The sequence below is a fragment of the Anneissia japonica genome, unplaced genomic scaffold (assembly GCF_011630105.1).
Source record: "Anneissia japonica isolate Jap-2015-1 unplaced genomic scaffold, ASM1163010v1 scaffold287593_len981703_cov172, whole genome shotgun sequence".
Lineage (NCBI taxonomy): Eukaryota > Metazoa > Echinodermata > Crinoidea > Comatulida > Comatulidae > Anneissia > Anneissia japonica.
Genome location: NW_022726550.1, coordinates 373,255 through 395,987, shown reverse-complemented (window position 1 = coordinate 395,987; position 22,733 = coordinate 373,255). Strand labels below are relative to the sequence as shown.

The following is a 22,733-nucleotide window of genomic DNA, read 5'->3' as shown; positions in this document are numbered from 1 at the left end:
GTTCAGGTAAGGAAAACTTTTACCTGATTTGTGCTTGTATGCATACAATGCCAAATTTGAAAAAACTAAAATCCATACAATGATTGTGGATACAGTATTTGAATTTTTTTCCTACACAATCAATTTCAATTCAGTATATTGCTACAAAAGCCATCGGTGGCTAATAATATCTGCCAATGGCAATACAAAAAAAAAAGACCTGTATGCCTAAAAGAACTATGCACCAATTTTTATTATACAGTAGTTAGAGTCAATGTTAGATTTTGCAATCATATTATCAATATGACTGTGGCCCGCTCGAGCGAAAAAATATCCGTGCGATTTACCAGTACACACTATCGAAAACCGCTTGAACAACTATTATAAGTTGTTGAGCCCAAATATCATTCACGCATGCCGCGTTGTGCATACGTGGGCCGTTATAGCAGCAGAAGAAAGTAAACAAAGAATGTGGGTTGACCATGGCATAAGTTAAAATTTACTTCTGAAGTAGTTTCGTTACACAGTATTTAACATGAGCTAAAACTTGCTCGGACGGTCGACCACCCGCTGAGTGCTCATCGCCATTAACCGGTGAAATAAACGAAATACGGTTGGAGTTTTTTGCTCGAAAGGGCTCTTTGACTTAGCATAGATATAATTGTAGATCATGCACAAAACTTTTTTGGATACTGGCATTTATATACACAATCTACAGTATTTTATGTAGTCAGTATAAAAAAAAATAGTACACTAAATATATAATACAATAAATATATTGTTTTGCCCCAATTAATAATATTTTACATTTTATTTGGATTGTCAATCAAACCTAACAACTGACATCAAACCTAACAACTGACCAATCAATTCAGGGTCAGAAATACGCGCTTATCTTACAACCAACGCACGAGTTTACTGACGTTTATTTTTTTATGGGATCCTAAAATATCTAAGGGGCGGGGCCTAGCGGAAAGGTCCATTAGTACTATAGGTAAACAAATGACAAGCAGTGTTATAAACTGCTGGTAGTAGTAACAACCCTGGCTTCACAAATAGCATGACCTTACTAATGCTATTTGCAGAAATCGAAATTTACTATAAACGTGTGAATTGTACAGTAGGGCTTTACTGTAGTGAAATTGAAAAGTAGCACATCACACTCAAACATTACCTGATTCTGAAGTCATAACTACATACCTACTTGTGAACTTTGTGGAAGTCTGGTATATAAGTATTTTTTAACGCTAACCAATTGCTGCTGTCTGCAATGACAACCGTTGTAAAGTATTTACAGTGGAAAGAAGTAAACATCCATTTAAAGTGAAAAGCACCTTCAACTTCAAATTTCGATCATTTTTTTGTTTGTTATTAACAACGATAACTGTTAATTTTTTCCTGTTTGACAAATGTTAAATTATTCTACCTATGTTAGAACTAAATTTAATCTAACAGACCAATTATTTTAGTGAATAAAAATAATTCACTGCAGTGTATGCCATTGACTGACTGTTCATTTCTTCTTGGGTCCGCAGCATCTTTTAATAAACCAAAAGTCTATGGCTTCAACAAATGCTACAAGACTGGCGCCAAAGAATAGTCCAAGAGCGCCACCAAGATCACCTGAAATTAATACAATTTCACAGTTACGGTTAAATTGTCGTTCATTAATATATGCACATGATATAATTATGTAAATTATGGATATTCAGTGGAACAGTATTGGTATGGTATCAGTGTGTATTTGTAGAGTACCGTTTACAGTACATGTATTTGGAGGAAAGAGTTGTTTTTTTTTAATTATGAATTTGTATGCACTCTTTAGTTGCACGCTGGCATAAATTGATAAAAAAAAGCCTAAAAGCACCCTTTTTTACAGCCTTTTCTACCATAACTTTGGAACTGCTCATCAGATCAATTTCCTCCTTTCTTTAAATAAAAGATCTATCTTTCATCTTCCTAATGAGATAGATGAGATAGATTTATGTTTTATCCCGTCGCTTTTCAATTAAAAGTAGGCAACTACATTGGATTTCCGGCGTAGAAAGCAATTTTTTTACCTTTCGCGGCTCATGTTACCAAATTCTAATCAGAATAACTCAAAGTATTTGACCGATCTTTATTCTTTTTTCCATACTAGTTGTAAAAATGGTTTACATGCACTGAACTCGCACAGGAAACCTTGGAATGATACTCGCAACAGAAAGCAAGAATTAAGCCTGGTTCTAACGAGAGCCCTAGTATCCGGATCGGGAGCTAACCGTTAGCACCTGCGTGAGAACGCCCGATCGGTTAGCGCTAACTGTTAGCAGTATCCGGATACGCTAACGGTTAGCAAGTGATATCGGTTAGCAAGTTGAGGGCGTTTCTATCATCAACCAATCACACGTAGGCATTTACAATTTCCAGTTTCTTATTGTCCAGTGATTCGATCATGATATTGTTGGAATCCGGATCGGGATTTTCTCGCATGGATGCACGGCAGCTAACGGTTAGCAGGATCCGGATCCTGCTAACCGTTAGCTGCCGTGTGAGAACATAGTCAATATCTGTTCTGTTAGGTGCTGTTTTTGGCTCTTACAAATTTATATGAGAAACATTACTGCTTAGCAGCACGCTATTATGAGAAGGGCAAAAAAATATAAAAAGAAAAAGAAAGAAAGAAATAGAAAGAAACGAGAGTGAGAGGGAGAAAACCATGGCTCGTGTGCACTTTAAATAACCCACTGTATTTTTCACACGAGTGGGTGGGGTGGTGTTACCCCGGTGAACTGGTTCATACAGCCCCTGTTGTGGACTGACAGATAGCTGGTACCGGTTCACCGGGTAGCTCACACGAAGAAACCCTTAGGGGAGAAGAAAGTTTCTGTGCGAGCTAGTCCACACCTCGACCTCTCTGAAACTTATAAAGTGCTGTATAAATCGAACCACATTACATTACAACAAAGAGTTAACATAAAAACGAGTCAAGGTGCACACTTAAAGTGATGTTTGAAAGCTTGGTTAGTAGAATAATCAATGACAGACTGGCAGGTTATTCCACAACCTGCTAAGCTTGTCAATGAAAGTGTGATGAACGTGAAAGGAGCACTGACTTAGAATGGAAGAGAAGCTTGTGTCAACTTTGCGAGGAAGAAGAAAAAGTTTGACTAGAGAGAGAGAAATGGAACAACCATTAAACATAATGGACTGAACAATTGACAACCCAGAAATATCACGTCTGCTTTGAAATCCTGAAACAATTGACAACTAAATGTCCAATACCCTGCAAAATCGTTTTTGAATCCTATAGATTCTTTTAATAGGAGGTAAAAAAGAACAATGAAAAAAAGGAAAGAAAACGAGTGATCAAACAGAAAAAATTGCCAATAGAGAAACTTTACACATGTTTATGACCACACAATTATTTTAATTTTATTATTTATTTATTACTATTACTGTATTTAGAAAGTATAATACATACTCCAAGTATTGAAATACACGCCATCGTGTTGGGATTCAATATTTCGACATTAATTATGTCATCATCAGGAATTGATGATGACATAATTAATGTCGAAATATTGAATCCCAACACGATGGCGTGTATTTCAATAATTGGAGTATGTATTATACTTTCTTATCTGAGATTAATCAGTGGACCTTTCGGTTATTACTGTATTACTGCATATTGTGTTACTAGGTGGCATATCTCAAGCCGGGCTGTGTTCCTATAGTAACTAGGCCTGGCGTGCCACCGTGTTTAACTTTTCTAAACCGGGCTTTATCGTTGCGGTGGGTCTTGACTTCGGGTAACAAAATGACCAATCAGCATTCAATTACGTACGCTGTGAGTGAGAGTGCGCTTCGCGAGCAATGTTTTGAAACAGTTTCCTGGTTACGGTTCATTATTATGAAAATTCTCGTGCCTGGCTAATGCCGTTAGTCTGAACGCCCGGCAAAGTTAAGCTGGGCTTAACTCAAGTCTGGCTTATCTCCAAGTGTGAACGTAGCCTTATACCAGTTAAATGAAGTACTGTAAACACTACCACACGTCAAAATGTCGATTGATACTTACAAATGATTGAGAAAAACTCGTAGGCTTTTTGATCTTTGATCTCTTCCACCTTCAATGTCTCAAAATAGATGTCAACTCTAGCCATGTTATCCCTATACAATGAGAGGTGTTCAGTTATTTTACATACGTATCGTTATATATATATAATATATATAAATATAATAAATAATAAAACAGTGCTCAAATAAGAACATGTAAAAATCGTATCAAGCATAGCTCATCAACGAAAAGTTCCTTTATTTCAGTTGTATGAAAAATGGTGTCTGCGGGATTCGAACATTCAACCTCTTGCTATCAATCATTGTAATGATGTATGAATGTGTATAAATTGTAATCGGTATAGAAGAGGAATCGCCCATCAACCGGGATTGGAACTTAGAATCTTGCTTTCCATGCACATCAACCGGAAGTGCCCGGCTTGACCCGACGAGGAAATTGAATTTGGGTTATTTTTTCGTAATAACCAAAAATCAAATATAATAGTAGTGTAGTTTGTTTCATGCTGTATTATTTAAATGTTAGGGTTTTTTTTTTTTTTTTTTTGACACAACGTATACGACAATGTCTTGTTTATAGCAGCTGGTTTGTCTTCCAATCCTGCCTGCTCCGCTTCAATGACTCACCCATATAGTTTTAATTCAAGCTATTGCCACGTACCCCACGTTTTTGAAATTTTATATATCCAAATTTTTTTATACCCCCCCCCCCCCCCCCCGGTTATATAAACACAAAAACACCTACACCATGTATTCTTGTGTTAAGGAGGCCAGATCGTTAGTAGTATAAATCGTTACACCAACTTCTAGACTGGCATTTCTGATCCTAGGATACACAGACTCCAGAATATTCTTCATCAGTACTTCATTGTAATTTTTTGCGTCTTCTCTGGTGAAATTATGTGAAGGGTACGTGAGCTGAACAGCTTCAGTCATAGTGTCAGTTATAACGTCGATCTGGTAAGAAAGTTCATCCGTGGCCCCATCGATTGTTAAGTTATGAAATTCAGAGCCAACTTCTGTAGCTGGGTATTCGAATATAAGATCATAAAAAATATTATCACTGATTTTATTGGTCAAGTAAAATATTGCATCGTAGTTGAAAATCATAAATTGCTCAGCTAGTTGTTCGATATATTCGGTTGGCAGATTGTTTGTATAGTTCGGTAGACCGACTTCGATGAATGCGTCTATCACGAACTGCTCTGTCTCTTCTATCATTTGCTCTATAATCTCGTTCATTTGAAATTCTATCCCTTGTCTGAAAAAGTGTAATAATTTGTTATTGATTCCATATTTATTTATATCATTATTGACTGAATAATTTTAAATAATTTGGATTGTAAAATAATAATAATAATAATAATAATAATAATAATAATAATAATAATAATAATAATAATTATGTATATATACATACGGTGTATACGGTGTGCCTCAAGGAGGCGTTTAAACCAGATTAGTCTGGAGGTATGACTGGAAATAAGTAGTAACATAGAATATATATGAAGATAGCAGTTATCGCTGTTAAATTATATATAATTCATATTTGATGTAGTTTGGTTTATGCTTACCTGACGTTGAATCCAAAAGCAAGCGCATAATACCTCCATTGTTTGGTTACAACAAATGTTTGGGGAACGCCACGTGATGGAAAACCACTGAAAGAGTTCGTTTTCAAAAAACTTTCAACACTACACGCTTCTTCACACTTACAATAAACTTGCCGATGATCAGCGAATTGATCTGTAATTGGTAGATGAAAATAATTAGGCCTTGTTTAAGCTCTGTCCAAAACCATCAAATTTTCTTCGACAAAAAGTGCTCGTAGTCATGATGTGCCTATTATAGTTATGTGGTGTCATCATAACCATATTTACGCATGTCACTTTTTTTTTCAAATAAAATTTGATAGTGTGAACGGGGCTTAAGAATATGATTATAAGTTGGTTCAATACATCCCGTTTCAACTGTGTTTAGCTTACATAGTCTTGGTGACACACCACACGTAGGTAAAGACGTTGTATAGCTAGCTCAAAAAGCTGGATTTTCATGCAATCGCTACAGGAAATCAGGGAGCTTCCCCGATTGCGTCGGTGGGACAGTGAAAACGAGCCTTAACACGTTTTAAACATACCTCAATTACGATTGCATTTTCAAACTACAGGTACTTAGATATATGTTTATCTCATTACTTAATTAGTTATTTTGACCCTAAGATATAAATGTATCTCCTGGTGAGAGAATAATAAAGTAATTCGACATTTCGATGAATTAAAACATGGATCCTAAGTTTTGTTCCATTTTTACAACAAATGCATATCATTATTGTAGACAATCGATTCATGAATGCCTTTTATATTGTCAGCAAAGACTGTATGAAGTTGAGTTGTGGACGACGACAAATCATTATGATACAATAAGAAAATTATACGAGAAGATTGATCCTTGGTGACCAAAAACTGATTGTTTATTAATCGATTCCATAATTTTCAAAATTTAGCACATTGGCCTTATTATTATACATTATTTTTAGCAGGTATCAATGACGACCACTTTTTGTTTTGGCAGTGTCTAATCTCGCATGGTACAGAAGTACCTTACTTTTACGCAAATGTTTGTTCAAGAACAAAATCTTTGCAAGAAGACTGAAGACCAAACGCTCGTGGTACACATTATCAAATGCATTCGAACGCCGTCGAAGTTGTTTTGAAGTTGTACACTTCTCAATACACCACATATCACACAAGCTTACCATTTTTTGGAAAGCCACCGATAGGGCCGCAGCGTCGGAACCCGTCGATGCACCAGTGGCGTAACGATGGGGTCGGGGGCCCTGTGTATTTCTAAAACTGGGGGCCCTTTTCGGGCCCCGGTCACCAATTCTCTCATATTTTTCAACATTTGCATGTTTCAGAATGCTGTCGGGATCTTGCTAATTAGAGATGTTTCACCGTTCTTGACTCTGCAGACTCAGCTTATAAACTCAAAGTTAAGGAAGCTTTGCATATTACCTGGAACAATCCTTCCCTTAATAAGCAAATTTACAACTTGAATATCACGCTCGCTGTTTGATTATTGTGTACTAATTTACATAACAATCCGCAGTGATTTCTACGGTTGTGGTTTGCTTCATTAGTCGCTTTTCTAATTTGCTTATCTACATACATGTGTATAAAGCCATATAAGCTTTGGCAAAATTTTTCATTCGCACTGATGATGAGAATCGTTTTCTCGAAACATGTTTGCTATACGATCGGGCTCAATGAGTCCGCGATCACGATTAAAGTCTATTGCTTGCTTTATAAAGTACCTTGTGGTGTTTTTACTTATACGAAATTTTGGTGATATTATTTATGACATAAAATATTTGTTTTGTATATCTCCATAAGCTGTTACTGCAATTCCGCTGAATCAAAAAGACAGTTATGAAAGGTGTGTATGCTAATGAATACGGCCTATTATTAATCGAAACTGTATAAAGTTTTAATTAGTCCTGCTTCCATGAAACACGAAGCGTGTCGTTAAAGAAATAAACACTAATAATAAAGTACATTTGTGTTAGGTCTACTTACCGCTATTGATCTATCAATAATGCTTAGAATTCCTGTAATTATCTGTATATTTGACTTTAGATTCAACCAATACACAATTCATTTAACCTTCATTCATAACGCTTATTGCACGTGACTTATATAGTTAGGGAGGAAACTCATTAAGCACAAGCAAAAATATTAGTTTATTCCCTTCGACTCTTTGATGACACTTGGAACCAAGACTCAGTAAAATTCCATTTACAGGCTCAGTATAAACTCAGGCGTCACAGAATGTTGTCTTTGCTTTACAATTTTATTTTTCCACTAATCATTGTCATTCTTAGAGGTAACTGTCATATTCAAGTATGTGGATGACATGCATTTAATTGGTTTGTGAATTCAAATCGATTTTAGCATGCTAAGAGTTAAGAGCTCAAGTGTGTAAGAGTGAATTCGATCGATTAATTATACATTATAATAGTAATAGGGCCTATGCGCATACATAACAGACCAAGAGAAAAATAAAATGACATGAACTTCATAAGGATGGGTTCTATATAGCTATAATGTTTAGAACTCTCCGCTTCACCCCACCAATACATTTGTAGCCCTAGTTCGAGTCTCAGTATCACCTTCTCCCTTGCCTCCAGCCAAGGCTTGGCCCTGTTGCCCAAGACTCCCCCACCACTTTCACCACGGATCGACGCTCTGGCATGCAGAGTATTGTTGTCCCTCCAACCATACAGCAGTGACCTAACTTCTCCATTCTGTTCTTTCCTATTTTTTGCATCGTGCAATTATTACATAGGCCTATGTCAAGACATTTAAGATACCGTTACACATTGCTCTCTACTAATTATCTAATTTATTTAGACCATGCATATATGTTACTGTATCCCTTATTTTCCCTTTATCTAAATAATCTTCAATAATCTGTTCTTTCATTCGTTGGCATCGTGCAATTATTAATTTTAGTCAAATACGATACGACAATAAAATAATCGTGAATCTTGAATCTTAACATATAATACCGTTACACTTTGCTGTCTACATGCTGTCTGCATGCTTTAGAAAATCATTCAACCCAAGTATAATGGTTAGCAACATAGGCGAGCATGTTTCTACCGAAATTTTCATAGTTAGGCAGTCGAGTTTAGATGAACAAAAGCAATCTCGACCTCACCTCACTATCTAAAAGACTCACACTAAATGGACATACAAGGAAAACAAAATAATACTTGCGATTTGATAATTTCAAGGCTACATTTTCTGAGTTTTCACAGTCACTTCAGACGTAACTCGAAGAAATTGTTGATTTTCTAAAGAGCTACAAGGCTTTGCAAATTGGCTTACCATATTTAGGAATATAGCATCCAGTTAAGTTTGAAGGAGAACAGAACGGTTGGGTTTCATCTGAAAAAGGAAGAAAAGTAAAACAAAGAATTCCGATTCAATTGAGAAAATTGAAGCGGCTTCTCTAAACTCACATTCTTCGAGGTTAGGAATTTGAACAAAAGTCTAAACTGAATTTCTTGGCTAAAATTAAATAATAAAGAAATTGACATAATAGTAATAGTAATAGCAATAACAATATCAATAATATACAATTATGATAATATTTGTACTATTAATGTAATATAATATTATACATATTAATAATAGTACTAATTATAGTGATAATATTATAATCAATCAATCAATCAATCAAGCTTACTTCCAGGCGTGTAGAAAGTGCGGCATCCACAGACTTCCATGAAGTAATCTGTTTCGCACTCAAGTAGACAGCGGGATTGTGTGTACTTTTTGTTCACCTGGTATTTCAGTTGCTTGTCACCATCAACAATGCAATTTCCGTGAGGAGGTGGTAGTGATGTAATCTAACTCAAAATATATAGTCATATGAAGATGATTTTTTTGAAGAAAAACAAATTCTTCACTTTTTCACTTAAACAGAATGATTACGGTACCATGCATAGTTCTGTTCACTGAGTCATGAAAGTCGTTGGAATCATTCACACTATAGTTTAACTTTGATATTGACAGTTTTAACTTTGATATTAAAATATTGGATATTATATTTACCGTTTGTTTCCGTAGTCCAATTGAAGCCCTTATTCCAGTTCCCACATCCACGCCCGATGCTTCTATATCAGGGTCATCATTATATCCGTCAATAGCAATACGAAATCCAACGTTTTCCCGGGGAGCTGTTATATACTGCAAATGTTCAACGTTTAGAATCATGCTAAGTCCATACCTTTGACCTATAATATCAATTTCAAAATTGACGTATTTTAAATTATTATTTACGATGAGATACGAAATGCTAGAAATGCTTTTACAGAATAATTAAAAAAAGTAATTTTTAATGCTGAGCTTTTAAGATGACTATTGTCTTAATTCGGTTCCTTTGTAATTCTTCTATTATTGTTTATGATTGAATTGTCGGGTTTTTTTGTTTTTTTTTTGTTTTTTTTTTTTAATTTAACCATAGTAATTTTTATATTTTTTGGTGTTGAATGATTGAGTCATCAATATTGTTTTATGTCTGCTTTTTTTTGGATTTTTTGTATATATTTAAAAATTTAAATCAAACTACTGTTCATTTATAGTTGCAATAAAAGATTTAATTTGAAAAAAATTGTAATTTCATCTGAAGTGCAGTCCAAAACATATCGATTGTGCACGGGTAACCCAGGGAACAGTTAAATGGAAACATCTCTAACCGAACATCAAAGGTTATAACCCGTGGAACCACACTCTTATCATAATCAACTGATAAACAATTTACAACCAATTACGACGACCCAATTGTTTTGCGCATACTCGCTAGACTGTAATTTAACTATTCCCTGGGTAAACTAATAACAATCGATTTGCATATAACTATATGCTTTGTGTGATTGTTGTTGCCATTATGTTATAGTACAATTATAATCAACCCTTTTTTGAATAACAAATCTACGCTATATGTACATTGAATATCATTTTCTTACCTGCGTTATTCAAGGATATGTTTGTTGTTGGTGTGAATGCGTAACACGCCCCATAGTTGGTGTAGGTAAGGGTGAAATTTTCTGGTCCGCAAATGACTCCATTGAAAACGCACCTGTCGAGTATATTAAAAACTGGTGAATATTTTTATCATATTTAGTCAAATAAAGTTTTTGTAGCCCAAACTATCATCGAAATAGAGTAAACAGTATATCTGAATTCATTATTAGTTTGTTTATCCAATGGAGTGTCAAATAAACATAGCAACTGACCAATCAGAACAGGGCTTGCAATACGCACGTGTCTCACAAACACATGTGTTCTCCCACAAACGTACGTGCCTACGTTTATCGCTATTGTTTTTGGGGACCTTATCAACAATATCGAAGGGGTGGGGCTGAGTGAAATAAAGTTTTTCGTAGAAGAAAGAAAAACGGAATTTATATCGTATGAGGGCGGATACCTTGGCGATTCTAAAATAGGCTCTATTTCGTTGCATTATGGGTAAAGCGGGTAATTTGAAAACGTGCATCAATGCACGTTCTTTCCATTAGGCGCCTCAATGCAAACTAAGTGGAGTTGAATAGCTGGTTAAGATGCTTCTATAATAACTACCGCACTAGGGGTTACAGAATGAAACAAACTTTCAGCTGTCACTCAGAGAACTTCTAGTTGGCATAATTAAAATTTTAAAAGTATTGTTAAGAATAATCTATTAAATAGTATTTTAAAGGATAAATAATTTATTTAGAAACATTTTTTTAGAATTTTATCATGTTGAAAAAAAGTATTTTTATTTTTTCGCCAAGTGTTCTGTGTGAGCACCACAATGGAAATAAGTTTTAGCTTTTTTGTGTTATCCTCGGTATGAGCTCGTAATAAAATCAATCAATCTTAAATAAATACAATATTATTAATTACAATATTATTAATAAAACAATACACGATTAAATCGTAAGAATATAAAATTTAGTAGATAATAGGTCTATTGTATGTAATACTGTAAGCATACAGTGTAATTTAAATTGGTTATAATTAAACATTGCAATTAAGTTACACAGATAATCATCGTGATGTGATGAATAGAAATTCCCAGAAAGAGAATCTTTATCTGAGTTGCAGAACCTCAAGATGGGAGAGGCAGTCTAAATCTATAAGAGCACTGATTAGGCATGTCGTTTCCCCTCTTCAGGCTAGACAGGTCAAAGCCTGACCAATACGATTACCAACAAAACCTTTTGTCAGCCAAACTGCCATTTATTTATCTTTTTTTAATGTAACGACTAGTGTTTCTTTTTTTGCAGCTGCACCCTATGACCGGGGCCTTTAGCGGTCCATTGATTTCAGTATGGTGAGCCGAGTTGTCATTTAATCGTAAATAGAGATATATTAGTTTTAAATAAATATCTATATTAATAAAGATGTCTCTATTAATAGAGATAACTTAGTTTTAAATATAGATATCTTAGTTTTAAATGGAGAGATCTTAGTTTTAAATAGAGATATCTTAGTTTCAAATAGAGATATCTCCATTAATACCAGACAGTCTGTTATTCTAAATTCACCGTATTTCAGAAACCAATGCATAGCATATTGTATAGTATTGATAACACACGTTTTATTCAATTGCATACTTTTCATATTTCGCAATAACTCGACAACTCGTGTAAATCTATAATCACTGTTAAGGTTATGCATTCATGCTATTAAAGCTGTCAATAGTGTTGCTCCAGACTACTTTGTAATGTATTTTCTATTATTCAAAGAAAAGGTACACGAACTAGAGCATTAAGTGCTGGTACGTCAATTCTCGACTAAACTTGCAAATTTTCTATGGCACGCGGCCATTGCCACCCAGCCTTGTGTCCAGTTTTTTTTTAAATCATTTTCAACTGAGATACATCTGCATTTAGGAGAGCTGACGCTTTGGTAAATATAGGCCTGATGTTTTCTTAAGTCATACCGGTAGGAATAATAGGCCTACCTATAAGATAATACTTTTAAGAAATTATCCGTACTACGGAAGGGGACCTCATGAAGATACAACGGTGACCAAGTCAGCCCAATGAATGATTGGTTTGCGCCTGAAGTATATGATCTGTGATTTTTTTTTTGTCTTTTGTGGGGGTAATCCACTTTTATTGTCTTTCTTTCATTTATTTTCAATATTTTTTTTCCTCCTTTTATATACATACTTTATACAATACCTTTAACAAACAGCATTAGGTCTTATTACCTTCTTTCTTTACTCACATATTACTATATCTTATCTTTCTTTATACATAATTATTTATAAAGGCTGCAAATTAAATACACATACATTTAAACATCCCCCAAAAATTATTACATATACATTTTAAGTGTTACAGTTCTTACTTTAAAAAACCTTCCATATATTTTGTAGCTCTTTCCACTTTTCTTTAGCCTTTTGTTCATTATTATACATGTCGCATTTAATTCTAAGCAATGCATTGTATTTAAAAGAACTATATAATGAGGTACGCCTTGATTTATTTAACTCTGACAAAATCTTTTCTTTGTAAATAGTAAAAGCGGTCGAAGTGTAAATAAAGTCAATTAATACATTCTGTGTTCCAATTACAAGATGTTTGAACGACAGGCTATGTATGTACCCAACAGCTCTTAATATATTTCGTACTCTTCTCCAAAAAGGTTTAATACTTATACAACTAAAGAGCATGTGTTTTCTCATCCTCAATCTGAAAGTCTTTTACTTTCCATATAGATAGGTTTTTATTAGTTGGTAATATTCTATGCAAAAGCTTATAGTTAAACTGCGCTAATTTTTTATCTTTCATTTTACAAACTTTATGTAACCAGCATGATTTCCAATCAATATAATTATCAAAGAAATAAGCTTCCCATTTTTTTTGTCCAATGGGTGGAATGAAAGCCTCCTTTACAAAACATGAATATACAGTTTTTGTTTTAATGCCGTCATATTTTCGGTTAATGTTGACAATATAATAATTGCAATTCTTTGTGACCTTTATGATATGTTTCCATTGATCTGGTATAGCTTTTAATATACATAAATATTCACTTAGCCAATTTGATTTACACCGTAATTTCACCAATAATTCCTCTGAAGATATAAATTTCTGATCACATACAATGTCTTTAATGAAAATTATACCGTTATTAATCCAGTGTTTGTAGAATAACGATTTATTTCCCAGCTGAATTAAGTAATTACCAAACAGTTGTTCGTTGATAATTTCCTCAAACGTATTAATTTCTTTTTTATTGATCCTATTATATTTTATACATTCCTGTATGATATGATTGTAAAAGATAGGAATATCATATGTATTATATATATTTATGTGTCTTACGCATGTCATGTTAAATAGAATTCCTTCTGTGCAAATTTTTCGAATAAAAAATATTGGTACAAATTTCCATTTTGCGTCGTCATCATTAAGCAGTCGTTTTGCCCATAAAACTTTTAAAGAATTTATTTGTAAAGTAAAATCTGGCATTTTAATACCACCTTCATCTGAATCACCGATTAATGTTTTTATTTTTATTTTTTCTCGCTTATTATTCCAAATGAAAGCATGGATTAGTCTATTAACTTTATCAATCACGTACATCGGTACATTTATAATGTTAGCAGCATAAATTAATTTCGACAACGCAATTGATTTGAGGACAATAGTTTTGCCATAAAAAGATAGGTTTCTCGAACTCCACAATTTTAAAGTACGTTGAAGCTCAGTCAATTTTCCGTCCCAATTCTTCTTTGTACATGATTCTTTGTCATAACCTACGTAAATTCCTAACACTTTTATTGGTTGTTTTACCCAACATATTCCAAGAGGTTCGTCTACCCTATCCTTCCATTTTCCTATCCACAGTGCCTTTGTTTTTTGTTTGTTTAATGCCATACCAGATACTTTACAAAACGATTCAATAACATTCACCGCTGTGTGTAGAGTTTTTCATCTCCGACATACAGTACGGTATCGTCTGCCAACTGGCTACTTCTAGCTTCTATATGTCTGTGCTGTTCATTTATATTTGGTAATTTAATTCCCTTGTAAGAACTATTATTTCTTACATTACATGCCATAACCTCAACAACAATAATAAAAAGCAATGCTGATAACGGGCAACCTTGCCTTATACCTTTATCCTTGCTGAAATTTTCAGAAATCCACCCATTATTCGTTGTTACACATTCAACCTTATTATATAACATTTTAACCCATTTGCAAAAGGTGTTACCAAAATTTAATTTTTTCAAAACTTCGAACATAAAATCTCTATTAACTGAATCGAAAGCCTTTCTAAAATCTAGGACTTTCCTTTTCTAAGATATGTGACTTTCCTTTTTTTTTAATCATAGTTTGTAGTGGTACTTCAATTTAGTCATTATTCTGGCCCCCAAACCTGACTGAGAAATGCTTTGATATTTTCCGATGGGAACAGTTATAGAAGTTTTAAACATACGATGTATAATTATAATAATACAATAGTAATAAGATGTCTGTCTCTTATACACATCTAGATGTGTATAAGAGACAGATATTAATATTCATTGCGTACACTTCACGTATAACGACGCCCTCTAGCTATTTCCCCAACTTCTGATCTGATTTTAAATGTTTGAGTTGAAAATTGTTCGTTCCTTGTTTATCATTGCCCTGCATGCTGTTTGTTGAGGTTTTTCAATCAGCCTTTTACTACACTTAGTGTCTTAGGGAGGCATTCATTTGTTGGTGATTCGTTTGCTATTCTTTGTTCGCAAATGATAACTTGGTAATTGCAATGTATGTATATATAATATATATATATATATATATATATATAGGCCTATGCAAGGGCTGTTATTCGACTTCTTTTCTACTTTCGATACTATTCTTCCACACTTACTCCACTGTAAACTATCCATTCTTGGTGTCAGTCCCAATGCTGGATTGGTGAATTCTTGACCAATAGGCAAGAACTCAACACACTCGTAAAGACGACATTATCCTAAAATTAATTTTGTTGAAGTAGAAATGGTTAATGGGTTTAAATACGTTGTACCATAATGAAGACCTTATTTGGATAGCTAATACCTTATACTTAACTAAAAAAGCAAATCAACGTCTGTTCTACCTTTTAATGTATAATCGTATTTTCTGGTTCTGCAGTTTGACAGCAGAACATAACAAAAGAAATATCAGGAAATCCATAAATCGTGTTAAATGCTAATTTGAAAACCATTGAAAAAATGAATATAAATAGAGCATTGAAAATGCTGAATAAAATTGTAAAAGGCGCATACTATCCATCACACTGTAAAGCAATTACTAATGGATCATAATTCATATTCTCTGTTCATAAATATCATACAATTTATAATATTTTATTCTTGTTTTTTATCTGCTGGTATGTACATTTGTTTGTCATTAATTTAAAGTTTTGACTTAATGCCAACTCATTGCAAATACCTTCTAAATGCAATTACTCAAATAAGATAGTATATTACACACTCCAAGTATCGAAATGCACGCCATCGTGTCGGGATTCAATATTTCGACATTAATTATGTCATCATCAGGAATGTGGACCTCTAGATTTAATTGCATTAATTTTCTTATCAACAGTAAAATACAACAATTATTTTTCTTATCGCAACGTCTACAACCTCCCTCTGCACCCACCCCAGCTTTTAATGCATATTACCAAAGAACTTAAATAGCAGAAGAATGAGCTGTTCCGCGTATTTGCATTAAAATTGATGGAACATCCGCCCTCCCGCGAATGAGGTAAAATTTGAATATTTTACTAAGTGGAGAAACTACAGGAAACAAACGAAACAGAGCGGCGCCTTTATTACTACTATATTGCGCCGCCGAGCGGATGGGGTAAAATTGCTCTCCGTGTACCCACAATGCCTTTCGAACGGATGTTCAACTTTATTGGGAAGCTGCTCTATCGTCTGCTATTTATTATCTTTGATATTACACACACTTGATATGCTCAGTGTAATCATTCAATAATTTATATATATTTATTTTTCATATTTTAAAGTTTTAATATTTTAATATTTTGTGTTTAACCATATTGTAATAATGTCATTTTTATGTGTGTTTAGCAAATTGTTTACTTGTTTGATCGATGACAATAAATTATTCTTGATTTTTAATTTCAGTGTGGTTTTACATTTAATTGTTTATTCGTAGCCATTCCGACCCTCTTATTATTATTATTATTATTATTATTATTATTATTATTATTATTATTATTATTATTAATATTATTATTATTATTATTATTAATATTGTTATTATTGTTATTGTTCTTGATTTAGGGTCGGAATGGCTAAGAATAAACAATGTAAAGCAATGTCAATAATGACCCTGAAAAGGCTTAACCAACTCTGTAATAACATGAACGTATTGTTTAATTTCAGTAAATTGTACAATATTCACTTTCACTTGACGGGGAATGGTTAGCATCGATTACTTTAGTAAAACAGTACTGCTAATTTATATGCGTATATTATTAAGGTGGATGTACATCAAGATTTTCAAATAACAGTATTGGTTTTGTTAATTATATATTTGTATACATTTTTATATTAAAAAAATGGCAAAAAATGAAATGGTATCCAAGCATGGCAATGCTTTAAACCAGACGGTGTGATAAAAAAAATAATTGTTGTATTGTACTGTTGATTTGAAAATAAATGCAATTAAATCTAGAGGTTCATTTAAAAAAAATGTTCTCACTTCAGCCCCAACCATGGTGGGTATGAGGTGAAGTGGACTCTCCCGCAGCCCCAGCCGCCAAATCATCCATCCGCCCCGGAAAGTTATTCAAACTTGATTGTTATCGGAATAAGACTAAGAATAAATCCTTTCCGAGCCACTGGGGCTCAGGGCTGGAGCTTATCTCCAGTTTCTGTAGTGTGAAGCGGATGAGAGTTGTACTCTATTCCGTCGGAGGTTAGTCCCAGCAGTTTGCTGGTACCCATTGATACAGCTAGGTGGACTGAAGCAATGTAGCTAAAGTGCTATAGGAGTAATAATTGCTTTAATTCGTTATTTTATTTTTGTTCATATCAACTCATATCATGTCATTTATTACAACCATTTTGAATTGACAAATACGAACATTAATATAGAAAAGTACATAAACAGTGTACCTCGATTGCTCAAAAAAGGGTAATGCAACTCTGTCTGTTTTTTGTGGGTTTTTACCGTACATGAGACAAGGAGTCTTTACGTTTTGTTTCTTCTTCTTAATGTTTCGCAAACTAAATAATGCCATGAACTGAATTGCAAATTATTTGGTCTTTTGTCTTTGTTTTCCGTGTGCTTTTATGTGTCATTATGCACGGGATTTTTTTGTTTTGTTTTGCTTTTAGTTGCTTTTGGAAATAAAAAAAAAATATGTCTGCGATCTCTGAAGTACCAACGGCATAAACAAAATTTTGTAACAGAAATATTAAAATTGTTAAAATTAAAATTTGCAAAAACACTTATAGAACAATTATGGCCGACGTGGACGTACATGGCACAGCTCTATATTTTGTTTTAAAAGTCGAATTTCGTTTTACAAAGTGTTGACCCAATTCAGCAAGAAATCGAATGATATTGTGTTTTGGAACATTAGCAGATAGAATTTACAGACCCAGTATAATTCAATGGTTATTATCAAACTCTAAGTGTTTAGATCACTCAACGTTCCACTACAATTTCCATCTATATTCTTAATTGATATATTTTTGTCTGGTTTTACATAATCAATATATTAATTTTATTATAAGTGAACATACGCATTTATCGGCGACACTAAGTAGTGCTTTTCACTTACCTACAGAATCATTATTATTCGTCTACCTTCCAATGTAATAACGTAAATTGGAATAATGGATTCTCGCTAGTGTTGCTTTGTAGTGACAACTCCTCGTTCAATAGTTTTTTTTTTCTATTTCGTAGGAGTTTAACCCACTTTTATTTCTTTCTCTTTTTTGTTACTTTTCTTCTTTTTTTTTTTGCTTCTAATACATATTTAAAAGAAAATGAATATACAAAATAAAAACAATTGCACTTAGGAGGGGTCATTCCACAATGGCTGACTATCTTTCTTGTTTTTTAACACCCTTCCACTTGTAATAATTTCTAAATATTTTTTACCAAAATGTAATTAACATTATTAACATCGTAAATTAAAGAATTTCTTCAAGTCGTTTTCGTAAAAAAAAAACAAAAAAAAAACATATTTATATACATATACACTGCACATATACATAATATTATTTTCTTTTTAAATCAACCCTTTACCTTTCATGGGAATTTCATTCTCCTTTATTTTTTTCTCTTTTTTTATTTTTTATTTTTGTATGGAATACACTCACATACATATACATTTCACACTCATCATATATATCTATATCCGTATACATACACGCACATACATACATATGCACACATACACATACGCACATATATACACGCATACATATATATATATATATATATATATATATATATATATATACACCTATACATATACACAGGCCCATACATATATACATACATATACATTCTTTAACACGACGCAATAATTACACTTTCTTGTTTTCTTAATTGTTTTATTTTTATATACTTTTTTTCTTATATATAAAAAATAGAAATAGACGTATTATATTAATAATTATACGGTATTATATTTTACCGTTCTCGATAAAAGAGTATGATGATAATTGTGTAATAATATTAATAGTTGTGTTTATCCTTTTTTTAAAAATGTATATTGGCCTAGGCCTATATTTTTAAATTATTTTTTAATTTTTTTAAATTTATTTTTAAATGGTTTTAAATAGTGCATAGTGTGTATATGCACCAACTACTACAATTTGAGTACAATATTATCTCATACAAGGTTTCATCTATTAATATTGTTTTTCTTATGGAGTAAGCTCCACTAGGCAAATCATTGTTGCCCATTCGATACATTATTCGTATTTCCAGTATATATTTTTTTTAATTCATTCATTTTGTATATACATTTACATTCATCAACACAATACAAGTATTCTAAGTATACCTCGTTCAATAGTTAGTAATTAGAAACTCTAAATACCTTCAATGGTAGGACGCCTAAATAGGATAATGCTACGATATATATTTCTTCAAATTTTTACAGGCGTGGGCGGTAAATCGTAACAAACTTTTTGTCTTTAATCACATTTTTAAATTTTGTCCTAAAAGCAAATATAGGTCTATTGTTTTAAAAGTTATTAAGCTCTGTCCACAATATCACATTTTCTATGATAAAAAAAAAACAAACTGCTGTATGTCCACATATAGTCATTATGTGCCATGGGTGGCGCCAGCGGGGACTGGGGGAAGGGCCCCCGTCGGGGAGAGCTGCACCCTCGGGGAGAAAAAGCACAATTCGTCGGGGAGAAAAAAAAATTATGTTTATTTTCTACATATTAGTAGACTCTAAAATCGATTAAATAAGCCTTAGAAACACCTAAATTGTCAAAATTGGACCCTGGACCACACTCGTAACCTTTTAATCGAAGCCTGACCACGCCCACTTTAGTTTCGTCGGGGAAATCTGATCCCTCGTCATGGGCATCGGTCCCCCCGTCGGGGACCTCGGCCCCCCCCCCCGTCGGGCAAGTCCTGGCGCCACCCCTGTTATGTGCCTATGGTCATGATATGATGTCATCATGACCATATTTAGACATGTCACAATTTGTCAAACATAAAATGTGATAGTCTGGTCTGGTCTATTTATATTATCGTCAAATGTATCAAATTTTCCACTTACACTTCAAGCATGTCTTTTATTCGGTGACTATTGTACCAAATGAATTCCTTCAGATCTTTTTTACCTGGATACGTTTCGTCTTCCAGCTTACCGTACCCGTTACCATTTGAAGTTATACCGATATCGGGCGTCAGGCTTCGAAGGTATTGCAGACCGTGGTAATAGAATAGAACACTTCCACCCAGCAATGGCGTCACCTGATCAAACCTGTCATTTGAATTGAAATTAATATTTTAATCTTATTTAATATAGCAAAGCACATAATCTGGGTGTCAAAACGCATATAAATTTGAGTTCTTACACCCTTTCCTCTGTATAATACCTGTACAAGAAATAGAATACACTTTGTACGGTATCAAAATGATCCCAGGTTGAGGAAATTAGGATGATTATTAGCACTATTATTAATTAAAATTATGAGAGAGCAGCTTAGCTCAGTCGGCTAATCTGGTGGTAGCCGCTGTGTGTGCGCTGAACCGTGGAGATCTCTAGGTTCCCGGTTCAATTCCCATCGCTGCCTCTCCTTGTGTTTCAGCTAGAGGGCTGAAATAATATACGTTACTAGCGCACCGTCTTTCGGATGAGACGTTTAAGCCGTTGGTCCCGTGTGCATTATGGCCCATGTGCACGTTAAAGAACGCAGTGCCCAATCACCACCAGAAGGACCCCACTGGAAATAAGTCTTCTTCTAGACTTTCGTGGGCTATCCTTGGTGTTTACACCGAATAAATAAATCCAATCCAATCCAATCCAAAAACATTATCATCATAATCACAGTTATCATCATCATCATTAACTTCACCAACAGCATCCTCATCATCATAATCATCAGTATGCTCATCATCCGATCATCCTTATCTCAGTATTATCTTATAGATTATACTACTCGTCTTATAATACCCTTTGATAATAATATTAAAAAACACTAGGCTTACTTGAACATATTGCTGTTGCACACTGTAACTTTGGGAAATGTTATTGCTGACTTGGTGACGTAATTCAAATTGGTGTTTGTGGGATAGTCGAAGTACCTTGACACCGAACGATTTATCTGGTAGGTAAGACCAATAAGCGCCAAGACAAGAATGATAATCCAAGACATTCTACAAATAATAACCAAATAAACTTATCAGAACAGTGAATAAAAGACCTAATAATAATATTATTTGGTGAATTAGTTTATTTTATATTGAATGATAATTCTGTATGATTTCTTGACTAAGTTTTGTACATTGTAGGATTAATGATGTTATTATCATGGAGAAAATAAAATATTTTCTCCATGTTATTATTATGTCGTGTTATGTCGTGTATTGTATTGCATTGGTGGCGCCAGGGGGAGGGCAGGGCATCTCCGTCGGGGAGAGTTGCTCCCCCCGCCCCGTTCGAAAAGAAAACCACAATTCGTCGGGGGGAAAATGTATGTATTTTGTACGGTACATTGTACATGTAGTATTCTCTAAAATCGATTAAATAAGCCTTTGAAACCCCTAAATTGTCAACATTTTCGGGGGATTCGCCCCTGGACCACTTTCGAAACATTTTAAGCGACGCACGACCACACCCACTTTGTTCTCGTCGGAGATATCTTCCCCCTCGTCGGGGGAATCGCCCCCCCCCCCGTCGAGGACCTCGTACCCCCGTCGTGGAAATCATGGCGCACTCCTGTTGTATTGTTTAATATGATTGAGTGTATGCACTCTGGGGTCAGCTTGCCTGCGTAAAGAGCTTTTAGTCCACCGGAAATACGGATTTGACTGGACAAAATTGCAACAAGACGTTTTATGATCTAAATATAAACTTAATTATATGTAAAACAACATACTAAAAGTTTACCAAAATAGGACGTACATAAAGGTGTTTTTTATAACCAAAAGTTCAGCACTATTTGAAAGTAGACTTTTACACGGTACGTACTGCGGTTTTCAAACATTTCTTGATTATGATTGGTCAACATTTAGGTCAACGTAGGTCATATCTGTTTGTTGCTGGAAGAGTGAGACCCGCGTGCAAGCTTCGCGATCGGGAGGTTTGGTGTGCGAATCACAGATATATTTTTTCCGGTTTACAGGAATTACAGAGCTATAAATATTGGAAATTAATTGGAATCATACCAGAGTTAGTTCATGTATGACCCTGAAAAAATTTTGTTGTAAAGTCTAGGCCTGAGGCCTTGTAATAAAATCTCATTTTTCAGGCCCTAGCCTAGGCATTGCTTTCTTGCTCCCCGGTTCTCGGCGGCCAACGGACGCATGAACGTATATAGAAAATCTTAGTAACGTAGGCCTGGGGCTATTTTCAATGTAATCTCATCAGTATCTAAGTGTAGAATGGAACCAGAAATGCATCGACCTACTGATGTAGACC

At 34.1% G+C, this 22,733-nt stretch overlaps 1 protein-coding gene across 1 annotated transcript in view; it reads right to left on the bottom strand.

Annotated features, from left to right (window-relative positions):
• Positions 1–101: 101 nt before the first annotated feature.
• LOC117113238 (acid-sensing ion channel 1A-like) overlaps positions 102–22,733 on the bottom strand; it is a 25,740-nt gene continuing 3,108 nt past the window's right edge. Inside the window, exons 2-11 of the mRNA XM_033256528.1 lie at positions 21,302–21,469; positions 20,367–20,573; positions 10,565–10,677; positions 9,651–9,832; positions 9,283–9,445; positions 8,922–8,981; positions 5,607–5,778; positions 4,778–5,293; positions 4,037–4,128; positions 102–1,602 (exon numbers count right to left, since the gene is read on the bottom strand). Coding sequence (XP_033112419.1) covers positions 1,493–1,602; positions 4,037–4,128; positions 4,778–5,293; positions 5,607–5,778; positions 8,922–8,981; positions 9,283–9,445; positions 9,651–9,832; positions 10,565–10,677; positions 20,367–20,573; positions 21,302–21,469 — 1,783 coding nt within the window. The 3' untranslated portion in view covers positions 102–1,492. The remainder of the gene's footprint in view (positions 1,603–4,036; positions 4,129–4,777; positions 5,294–5,606; positions 5,779–8,921; positions 8,982–9,282; positions 9,446–9,650; positions 9,833–10,564; positions 10,678–20,366; positions 20,574–21,301; positions 21,470–22,733) is intronic.